At 35.4% G+C, this 12,095-nt stretch overlaps 1 protein-coding gene across 3 annotated transcripts in view; it reads left to right on the top strand.

The window, feature by feature from the left end:
• Positions 1 to 12,095, top strand: part of LOC107709196 (protein WWC3-like) — a 59,952-nt gene that overhangs the window by 21,494 nt on the left and 26,363 nt on the right. For all 3 annotated transcript variants that reach the window (XR_001636466.1, XM_016513630.1, XM_016513629.1), the window contains exons 2-5: positions 2,336 to 2,445; positions 4,058 to 4,261; positions 5,831 to 5,907; positions 7,377 to 7,456. Coding sequence is in view for 2 of the 3 variants with exons in the window: in XM_016513630.1 (XP_016369116.1) it covers positions 2,336 to 2,445; positions 4,058 to 4,261; positions 5,831 to 5,907; positions 7,377 to 7,456 (471 nt within the window). In the remaining variant the exon portion in view is untranslated. The remainder of the gene's footprint in view (positions 1 to 2,335; positions 2,446 to 4,057; positions 4,262 to 5,830; positions 5,908 to 7,376; positions 7,457 to 12,095) is intronic.

The raw sequence follows: 12,095 nt of genomic DNA, 5'->3' as shown, positions 1-12,095 counted from the left end.
GTATCCGTGTGGTGCGGCTGACACAGAACAGCATAAGCAGTTTGTGTTCAGTGGATACTCTCCAAAATGGCGCTATGGTGGAGACGAATTGTTGAATAAAGTCATTATTTTTGTTTTCTTCGCGTACAAAAAGTATTTTTGTCGCTTCATAATGTTACGGTTGAACCACTGATGGCAGATGGACTATTCTGACGATGTCTTTCATACTTTTCTGGACCTTGACAGTGTAATTTACTTGGCAGTCAATGGGACAGACACAAGCCTCCCGGTTTTCATCCAAAATATCTTAAATTGTTTTCCGAAGATGAACAAAGCTTTTACAGGTTTGGAACGACATAGGGGTAAGTGATTAATGACAAAATTTTCATTTTGGGGTGGAGTAACCCTTTAAAGACAACCAGTTCGAAGGGAGCATAATTTGCTTTTTGAGTTAAAAGAATTTCTTAATATGAAATTCGAATGGTATGACAATTAGAAATTAGACTGTACAGAAATTTAAATCTACATGCTAATACACACTATAGGCAATGCTGATGTTGTAAACATTAATAATTTGAGAATAAAGTATAACAATAATAATAATTTGCATGGTTTGATGTGATATGAGCTAACAGTTAAATGTTAGCAACTTAAATATTTAAAGGGATAGTTCACCCAAAAATGAAAATTTGATGTTTATCTGCTTACCCCCAAGGGCATCCAAGATGTAGGTGACTTTGTTTCTTCAGTAGAACACAAACGAAGATTTTTAACTCAAACTGTTGCAGTCTGTCAGTCATATAATGGAAGTGAATGGGAATCATGGCTTTGAGAGTCAAAAAAACATACACAAAAAAAACAAGTGCACAGCTTCACCTAATTAATTATTAATTTGTTTAGTTATATCATTTATAATTTGAATTATACAAGAAGAACACCAATAAATGTTGGGTAATCAAAAAAAAAGGGTTTTATTCATTAGCCTACATCAGATCCGATTTTTTCTTCTTCAGGAAACAGACAGACTAGAATAAATAGCAAAACAGAAGCGAACAATAAACGATAGAAATGGCAAAAAAAATGTAAATAATTAATCCAAATTTTGAACAATTATGAGTAACATTAGGGTAAAACGTCTAAATATGATATAGCCTATTGATCGCCGTCAGATGCTGAGCCGACAGGGCGCTTTACTTCCCCACCATCAGACTCTTTAGTGCTTTTTATACCTCTTCAGCATTCATAAATCGCCTTCTTTTACTCATTTTGTCTTTATTTATGAAACTGATAACCGCTAATTCAGTGAGTGAAAGGCGTTGCCTAGCAATGTACTATGTTAAAACATAAGCGGCATGAAAATGACAGCGCGAACATACAGGCATTATATAGCGGGTAAATCTGCGATCCGCCGTAAAGCAAGAAGAAGAAGAAGACGTGTCACGCACCGGCTGAAGAAGAAGCACTCATTATATGACTGACAGACTGCAACGGTTTGAGTTAAAAATCTTCGTTTGTGTTCTACTGAAGAAACAAATTCACCTACATCTTGGACGCCCTGGGGGTAAGTAGATAAACATCAAATTTTCATTTTTGGGTGAACTATTCCTTTAATAACATTTATTTTTACAATGTAAGGGCCATATGAAATGTTATTTTTATTTCATTTTTTTTTTTTCTGGATATATGATCTAATACAAATTGAACACTATAGAACACATATATGTGCGTCCGATCTGACTGAGTTTAAGACAAAACCAGCCTAATTTTTTAGTGCCCTTATTTATCGTCAATCCACAGGGATACAAGAGCTAGAGATTAATTCAGTGAGATGTTTGAAGAAAGTGATTTGTTTTAAAGCTTTTCATTGATGTGGTTTATTAAAAGTGTGAAAAGTGATTTGTGCAGTATCCAGTGTCCTGGTAGTGTTTGTGGGCCGTAGGGCAGGCCTGCTTTCTGCTGTGTGGAATGTGTTTATGGGCCGTCTTTTCCTGCAGTGCCTATATTACACATTTTTGACCTGGGGTGAGGAGATCAGTAGCTGTTGACTGAACACACATTCATTAGCGATCTCAAGGAATGCTCCAGATTCTTCAAATGTCCGCACAGCTTTGTTTGGCCCAATGCAAGTCTTTCTACAAAATAGTTTTTTGTACACATGCTTTTAGAGACCCAGAAATACACAAGGCATATTACGCAATGTTGTGAAAAATCGTGAAAGCAGCTTTGTTATTATAACGCCCCAATATGTTGTTTTTTGTCACTGGCCTGTTAAGGACAAGTTGTCCAAAATATTCCCATACAGCGCATATTTTTAGGTGTTTTCAACTCTCATATTCATTCTCCTCTATTCCTGTAGGATTACCAAGCCCCTGACCTTTGCCGACTGTGTGGGGGATGAGCTTCCTCTGGGCTGGGAGGTGGTGTATGACCAGCAGGTGGGCGTCTACTACATCGACCATATCAATAGTAAGTTCAGCTTTCTGGTTTTGATTTTAAATATCATATTTTATGCATCTGGCCCATCTGTTCAGTCCCGTTAAACTAGAACGGTCAATAAGTTGAATTAATTACATCATTTGCTGATTAATTAAATGATTAGCAAATAACCACCTAAAACAATATTTGCTGAGAAAATCACTTGGATTAAAAGCAGAAGTTGATTAAAAACATTCAAAAGCATAAATAGATAAATGAATGGAAAATAGCCCAAATTTGTCAGTTGTTTATTTATTTAAAAAGTTTTTATCCAAAAATAATAAATAAGCGAGTGCATTATTTGAGACACTATATGATGCAACATGTATAACTATGGTACAGTGTCCAAAAACTGTGGTAGTACCATGGCACTTTTTTGTGTCTGTTGTTCTATCTATCATTCTGTATTCTCTGTCTTTCTCTTTTGTTCTGTCTGTCTGTCTATGTGTTGTTCTGTCTATCATTCCATCTGTTGTTCTGTCTGTCGTTCTGTCTGTCTTGTCTGTCTATCTTTCTGTCGGTCTGTATGTCTGCCTATCATTTTATGTCTGTTGTTTTATCTGTCCATCATTCTGTCTATCTGTGTCTATTGTTGTGTCTATCTATCTTATCATTCTGTCTTCTCTGTCTTTCTCTTTTGTTCTGTCTGTCTGGCTATGTGTTGTTCTGTCTGTCATTCTATCTGTTGTTCTGTCTGTCATTTTGTCTGTCTGTCATTCTGTCTGTCTTGTCTGTCTATCTTTCTGTCGGTCTGTATGTCTGCCTATCATTTTATGTCTATTGTTTTATCTGTCCATCATTCTGTCTATCTGTGTCTATTGTTGTGTCTGTCTATCTGTCATTCTATTGTTCTGAATGTCTGTCTATCATTCTGTCTATCATTCTGTTTATCATTCTTTGTCTGTCTGTCTGTCATTCTCTCTCTATCGTTCTGTATGTCTGTCTGTCTATCATTCTGTCTATCATTCTCTGTCTGTCTGTCTATAACGTTCTGTATGTCTTATCATTCTGTCAATCGTTCTCTTTCTATCATTCTGTCTATTATTCTCTATCATTCTGTATGTCTAGCATGTCTGTCTATCGTTCTATCATTCTGTCTATCATTCTGTCTGTTGTTCTGTATGTCTGTCTGTCTTTTTTATATGTCTGTCTATCGTTCTGTTTGTCTTGTTTTATCATTCTGCATGTCTGTCTATCGTTCTGTCATTCTGTCTATCATTCTGTATGTCTCTCTATCGTTCTGTCTGTTGTTCTGTATGTCTGTCTGTCTTTTTTATATGTCTGTCTATCATTCTGTTTGTCTATCATTCTGTATGTCTTTCTTTCTTTCTGTCTGTCGTTCTGTATGTCTGTCTGTCGTTCTGTCTATCGCACTGTCCATCATTGTCTAACAATGTAATTTACCATTTATATTACTATCACTCTATCTAGTGAGTTTAGTGTCATTAAAATAGTTCAGATTTGGTTGATTTATCTGCATTAAGTTACTATCTTTGGTGCCATATAAGAAAGTTGTGATTGTTGTTTATGGTTATCAGATACTTATTTTTGAACTCTCATGGGTGATGGCTTTAACATTGTGGTTTGGTTTCCTCTCCACCAGAGACGACCCAGATAGAGAACCCTCGCACACAATGGCGTCAGGAGCAGGAGCGCATGTTAAAAGAGTACCTGGTGGTGGCACAGGAGGCTCTCAATGCCAAGAAAGAGATGTATCAGATCAAACAGCAAAGACTCGAGTTGGCACATCAAGAGATGCAACTCTTCAACCAGCTCACTCAAGATGACAACCGTTCCATCACCAGCTGTGAGACATGCATCACTCACTTTAATCACACTGCTGCTCACATCACACACACTGCTGATTCAGCCTTGTAACATTGCACCAGTCTATTAGTCATATTGTGTGAGGTTTCAATGAAGTCATTCTTACTCTAGGCTTACTTCAGTGTCACTCATTGGCTGCAATCTGTTTCTTTCCTCACTCGTACTTCCATGGCCCCCTCCCTTCCTCCTCTAGTCCAGCTCACCCCTCCTTTTCCCTTCACCTTCCCCTCCCTTTCCTGTCACCATTCATAAGTTCTGCTCTTACTTAGTGTTTCTCACTAAAACATTTCTTCCCATTTATTCATACTCATCACTCGTCCAATGTACATGGTTTTGCCTAGCAAAAGTTTTAATTATAAAATATGAAGTGTATTATTATTAACGGTATAGACTTTAATATTATTAATGTTAAAGGTATAGTTCAACCAAAAATTGAAATTCTGTCATTCACTCTCATGTCATTCCAAATCCGTGGAATTCTGCTGAACACAAAAGAATATATTTTAAAGAACAGTTGGTGGTAGACGTTGACTTCCATAGTATGGAAAAAAGTACTATGGAACTTAATGGCTAACGTCACCAGTTTGGTTACACGAGAGTGAGGAAATGATGACTGAATTTTAATTTTTGGGTGAACATCCCCTTAATATTAAGACTAATATTATTAAGGTTATTAAGAAGTAGTTTTTGTAACATTTTTAAAGAAAATAGAACAAAACAAAAAAAACTATGCCAAACTGTTTTCTTTGTACCGAATTTTATTCTTTTAATGAGGCTTTATTATTGTTTTTTTGTTGTTGTTTTTTTACTCTATGCTCACCAAAAAACATCAGAGTAAATTTTAATTCAAACATGGGCATCAATTAATTATATATTAATTAGATATTTCTGTGTTTTTAGTTATTAATAATTCCTCTTAAATGCAAAATATGACCCTAACCAAATGAAAGCAAATATCACCTGCAGTTTATTTGATATTTCTCTCTCTTTCACTTTTTCCATCTTTTAGCTTTAGCAAAAAAAGTACTGTGGCAAAACGGTGTTAAAGTGTTTGAATCAGTACTAAAAGACATGTAACATAATATTTACATGTGTACGTCAAAAAAAAACAAAAAACATGTTCTCTCTGCCAAAACCCTTTATCCATGAAGCATGTTTTATTAGATTGTGCAGGTTTTAACTCTGCGAGAAAGCTTTTTTATTCCGTTGACTCTTTTGAAGAGATTTTTAACAGAGTTGAGCCAAATACAGTTTTAGAGTTTTTAGCAAAAATAAACTGTAAAAACCTGATATAATTCATCCATAAATTTTCTCACCATTAAAATAGCCACAGAAGCTGGCATGGCATTAAACACAAACAAATAAGCATCAAATAAAACGAATACACTGATAAAATAGTATAACCATGGTACTGTTTGGCAGATGTACTGATTTCTTAGCTTGATATGTGAATAGTTCTGATTGGTTTGGATTTTAATGACTTATATGCACTGGCACCACATGAGCATAATGTGATTGTGACTTTTTGACTCATTTTTCTCTCTCATAGCTCACTCTGGTTCCTCTTCAAATGCAAAATATGACCCTGACCAAATCAAAGCAGAAATTGCCTGTAGGCGTGAGCGGGTAGGTCATTATCCTCAGAGAACAATGCCTCATATGTCAGGCCCAAGGGGGGAGGCAGGGGCCCCTCATGTGCTGTGTTGATTGTGTGTTTGTATGTGTGCGTTGAGGGGAGGTGTGTACATTTAGGAAGAAGAGACCTAGGTTTGGGTTGACTGCAGTGTTTCTCTAGGGCAGAGCTTGTTAGGCCTCTATGAATTAGTGCAGCACTACAGGAAGAGTCATTGTGTCAGAAAGCTAGCCTGTGGATGATAAATACTACCTCTAAATCTTGACTAAATCTGTCGTATTAAAGGAAAAGTTCACCTAGAGATAAGAATTCAAAAGTAGTTTTTTCATGTCTTGTCATTCCAAACCCAAACCATATTATTTCTTTTTCATTGGAATATAGAGGGAGAAATTGAGAAGAATATTTACACAGCTAGTTCATATTCATAGTGGCACTGCTTCAAGTTTGATTCTCACATTTCATTCTCTTCCATACTCAAATCAGTTGTATTAGTTAAGAAGAAGAAATACACTACTGTTCAAACGTTTGGGGTCAGCAACATATTATTTAAAGAACTTTGTTATGCTCACCAAGTAATATTACCAGTAAAAACAGTGATATTGTAAAAGATTACAATTTAAAACTAATTGTTTTCTATTTTAATATATTTGAAAGTGTTATTATTCCTACAGTCTTCAGTGTCACCTGATCCTTCAGAAATCATTCTAATATGCTGATTTGGTGCTCAAGAAACATTTCTTATATTATCAGTGTTGTGCAGCTTAATATTTTTTCAGGATTCTTCAATGAATAGAAAGTTCAAAGAACAGAACATAAATGTAATAAATGTTTTAACTGCTGGTTTTGATCAATTTGATGCATCTTTGCTAAATAAAGTATTCATTTCTTTAAAAATAACTGACAAAAAAACTTTTGAATGGTGGTGTATATAAGGAAAAAAAGTTGCACCAGTCACATGGACTAATTTTACAATCTGTTTTGGACTTTTTTTTAGAGTTTGACAAGCAATTAACCGTCATTATAAGATTTTTTTTTAAATTATTATTCTTTTGTGTTTTATGAAACAAATGACAAAATTCGGGTTTAGCCTGACAAAATTATATATAATAACAGAATTTATGAAAAAATTTTTAAAAAGACTTTTATCATAACTGATCAAAAAGTGTAAAAAACGTTTTGTAGCAAATAAACTCGATATTATGTCATATTTGGTCTACTGTGGCGTGGCCTGTTACCTACATATCTCATGTTTTGAATCCGTTGTGGTTTTGGGAGGGCTGTGTGTATGTGTGTGTTCAAGGTCGTTTGAAGTTCCTGTGTGTGTTGGGCGGGTCGGGAACGAATCTACATGTCTCTGCTGATGACTCAACTTTATTTTTTATTTTTTTTGCAATGGTGGCTCTGAAGGGAATCCCACTGTGTGTTTTGATGTGTATTGACTGAGTGGCTCTTGTGTCCACAGCTCTCCAGACTCAAACAGGAACTGGCTCAGATGAGACAGGAGCTGCAGTACAAGGAAATGGGAGTGGAGACCCTACAGGAGTGAGTTAAACTGCATTGAACCCTTCCTCACACAAAGCATGTGTAGTTTACAAATTAGGACGAAGTTAGTGGCGATTGTTATGACAAGCATCACTATCAGGCCTACTGTTGCTCATACTTAGGTTTAGGGGTTAGTATTAAAGTAATTTAATACTTAATAGAGATTTGCTGCTTCTTGTTTATTTATCTGATTTATGTTTTCCGACTGGTAGATTATAACTAGAAGGTGAAAAGTGATAAGAATGCCATAGAGATCTTGTTTTTTGACTTGCAACTCACTGACAACCACTCTATAAAATAGTATTGTAAAATTGTACTATTCCTCCCTGCCCCCAATCTTTTTGTGATTCATGATACATGGCCCCACCCTGTCATTAGTTAATTTTCCTGCTTTGTCTTATGTTTCCTGTTTATTCGTGTTTCTGTTTGTGTGTCTCTCTTGTTTGGGTAGTTGTCCTTTAACTGAAACATTTCCAGGTGTCCACAAACGTTGCTCCTTGGACATGTTCAGTGAGTGCACATCAAATGAGACGCAGCCTATGATGTCACTCTGCATTTCAACACTTAAATTATGACAAAGTGAATCAGTCTTTTCTATTGTTCAAATCACCACCTTCATACTAAGTCTGTAGTCTTAATGAACACAATATGTTAGCAACAACAACATTACTTGAAAATACAGAAAGTAGAACATGTTTTTGGTTTTATATAAACGTTTTTAAAGAAATTAATAAATTTATTCAGTAAGGATGCATTAAATTGAGCATAAGCATTGAGCATAAATGCATTATATTGAGCATAACAGTAAAGGCATTTGTAATGTTACAAAATATGTAGGTTTCAGTTAAATTATGTTCTTATGAAATTTCTATTCATCAAAGAATCACAGTTTCCACAAAAATATTAAGCAGCACAACTGTTTTCAACATTGATAATAATGACAAATGTTTCTTGAGCACCAAATTCTGAGTTATATTAAAATAATGATTTCTAAAGGATTGTACCACATTGAAATTTTCATTTTTTAGTGTAAGCGTTTACATTTTTATTTACAATAAACTAGAAGACTGTTATTTTAAATTGTAGTACATTTTACAATATATTTGAACAAATAAATGCAACCTTGTAGAGCGTAAGTGCAAGTTAAGATCCAAGTGCATCTACATTTTTTTTTTTTTTTTTAGGTACGCTTTGGTTTTATGCTTTGGTTCAGAGGTTCACATTTTTTGTCTACAAAGGCAAAAATACTAAACTATTACAAATCATACATGAAAATATTACTAAATACATCACCGTAGTTGGTTATGTTTTGAATGGTGAGATACATTGATAAATTGATAACACATTTTGGGCTCAGTAGGAGCTGTTCTTTAATAGTATAAAGTTATTATGGATATTTGTGTGGATAATGCATAGGCTACAAAACAAAGTTTAAATGGAGTCATATGTTTAACATTTCAGCAAAATGAATTACTGAAGTTAATTTGGGTTGGCATTTTAATAAAAAACCTACCCAAAGTGTGAAAATTATCAATAGCTGTTTTGCTCCGGTAATATTTTGCCAGAGTTCTTCATTTAGACAAAGCAGCCCTTATAGTTAGTATAGCTATCTAGTGCATTCAGGGCTAATTTCAACATTATTCAGCTCAGTGGAGCAGCAAACCAAACAGTTGACCAGATACCTAACTCCAAAAAATCCAAATTAATTACCTGCTCTGCAAATGTCTGACTAAATATACTGTTCTCATACTGTTTTCAATGCTGAAATAGACTAAAATGGTATAAGATAGTATTTAGGGTGCTGTGTTCTAAATAGCCAATGAAGCTGTTAGTTGGCTGTTCTGTAATGTTTGTGTAACATTTTTCATCCATTTAGATTTTTTTAGAGGGATCTGGGTGTGGGGAATTTTACCTAAACCCACAAAAACATTGTGTGTGTGTGTGTCTGGAAAAGGAGACTCCACCTCAGGAAGAGGATGCACCAGTTGACTGTGGGTTGCCAAGGCAGGAAAAGCTCAATAAGCAGAGAAAGAGTGAGAGTCGAGAAGAGAGGGAGAGAGAGAGAGAGAGAGAGGAGGGGTGGGAAGAGATGAGGAGGGGGCAAAAAGTGCTTGAAAGCATTTTGGAAAACACTGGCAGCAAATTCCTCTCTCCTTCCTGCATCCCAGTGAGGGCACTTATCTCTTAGATAGAACACAACTCTTCTTGCTCCCAGAATAGCAAGATTAACTCTTTACTCAGCGTTATAAGAAAATAGAAGCTCCCTCTTTACATTACTCGTCAGAGCCTGGGGCCTCTGTTATTCCTTTTTGAAATTTTTCTTTTTATTTGAAGTCAATCGAATGTTCAGTGGAGTCTTGGCATAATGTGTTGCTAGTGTCTGTCAGCAGTCACTGTATTTTCAAAGTTGCATCAAAACTTTGCTGTTTGAGACACCCTCCAAAGATGTTGTTTTTATAGAATCAAGTGATCAAATTTTAAAATTCAGTCAGAACTATTTTTTGCAAGGAATTAAATGATTTGATTCAGCAAGTATGCTTCAAATTGAAAATGACAGTAAGCACATTTATAATGTTAAAAGATTTGTTTCAAACAAATGCTGTTCTTTTTAAATTTTTATTCCTCAAAGAATCCTGAAAAAAAATGTATCAAGGTTTCTACAAAAACATTAAGCAGCACAACTGTTTTCAACATTGATAATACGAAACCAAAGCATCATATTAAAATGGTTTCTGAAGGATCATGTGACACTGAAAATTCAGCTTTGCCACAACAGAAATATATTACAATTGTAAATAGATTATTTTATAAAAATATATATAAAGATGGAGAACAGTTATTTTAAATTGTAATGATATTCCGCAATATTACTGTTTTACTGTATTTTTTATCAAATAAATGCAGACGTGGTAAGCTTTAGAGACTTCTTTCAAAAACATAAAAAAATCATACTGTCCCCAAACTTTTGAATAGTAGTGTGTATAGTGCGTGTATCACCCTCAAGGTTGTCCAAACCTTTGTCAATTCCTTTCTTCTGTTTAACACAAAAGAATGTTAAACAGAAGAACGTTGGTAACCAAAACAGTGCTGGTAGCCATTGACTTCCACAGTATGGAAAAACATACTATGGAAATCAATGGCTACCATCAACTGTTTGGTTACCAACATTCATCAAAATATCTTATTTTGTGTTTACCAAAAGAAAGAAATTCATATAGGTTTGTAAAAATGTGAGGGTAAGTAAATCCTTTTTTGGGTGAACTTTAACACTTTATAGTTCCTAATAAGCCTATTAATCAAAGTTGAACTATTTAATTAATAAAACTGAGCATAGTGTCTATATTTAGCACAGAGGTGGTCTTAAACATTACTAACCACTCTGGACAGATTTTAGGTAACCTAATTTTATCAGTTTATGCCAAAATGAGTGTAGATGAGAGAATAGCCCTTTATTTAATACCCACTTTATAAAAAAAAGTATTCACATATCTATAGGAAAATATATAAAAGTTAAACTTGAATAGTCTTAATAAGTTCACATCATTCCTCTCCTTTCATCCTGTCTTTTTCTCTTTCCAAATCTTAAGAACTAGCAGCCGGCGTGTCTGTTCTGTGTCACCAGCCAGTCGTGTGCTGCGGTATTGGGCTGGGCAGATGTCCATAGTAGCCTGGCAGACTTGAGTCCTGGTCAGGCAGGGCTGTGAAAGGTTGGAGGTTTGAAGGGGGGAAACAAAGCCCTGCTTGTGTGGAGAGGAGGAGAGGAAGAGGCAGGGCAGGCGAGCTGACAGTAGCTGCTGTTGGAGGAGGGTGGCCTGCAGGAAGTGGCCTATGGCAGGAGCACAGGCTCTACGCCAGATGACACACTGATGTAAAAGACATGCTTTACGCAGTCTCTCCCCAACTCCTGTGAACATAACCATCAATTTCAGCAACTTCAATATCATACATTTCATTTATTATAATTTCGTGTCCATTATCATCTGTATGAAAGCTGAACTTTCAATAGTATACTGAGAAACAAAACATTTCACATTGCTTTCCTGTGCAAAGTTCTGTACAATGAGGCATTGAAAGGCATTTTTACAACTTTTTTTAGCTAGTTTATCTGGTTGTTTCTGTTTCTAGAATGGCATCCTGTCTCTATGTCCAGTATTTCAAGCATTATACTCTGGAGGATATATATCCCACAGTGCTTTGGTGCTTTAGAAGGCAGACATTCCCCGACGGGAGGGTTTTAGTGCGGTGCTCTCCAGTTTCACTTGCCTAATTATGATGCCTTTGAGACTAGAAGCTGGTTTAAGTTAAAACAATATTATTCCAACATGGCTAAATGGTTAACCAGTCTGTTAGACAGGTCAGTGAGGCAAGTTTGAATAAATCTAAGCTCACGTCTACCGCTGTCATCTCTCACAGTTTCTCTTTAAGAGAAATAGTCTCTCTCTTTAACATTCTCACACAATACTGTATGACTTAGATGGTGGTATATTAACTTTGTGTCAAGCAGTGATGTTGGCTTGGCTCTGGTAGAGTAACACCCTTTTTGGCGTAAATAAACTGATCTCATTGCTAGTTTAACTCTTTATACTTAGTTGAGCAGCATGAGGAGGGTAAGATTCTTTAAACCATATTTAGATGTTTA

This window comes from Sinocyclocheilus rhinocerous, unplaced genomic scaffold (genome assembly GCF_001515625.1).
Source record: "Sinocyclocheilus rhinocerous isolate Xijiao unplaced genomic scaffold, SAMN03320098_v1.1 scaffold55, whole genome shotgun sequence".
Taxonomy (NCBI): domain Eukaryota; kingdom Metazoa; phylum Chordata; class Actinopteri; order Cypriniformes; family Cyprinidae; genus Sinocyclocheilus; species Sinocyclocheilus rhinocerous.
The sequence above is the reverse complement of the archived record's forward strand: the minus strand, read 5'-3'. Positions and strand labels throughout refer to the sequence as shown.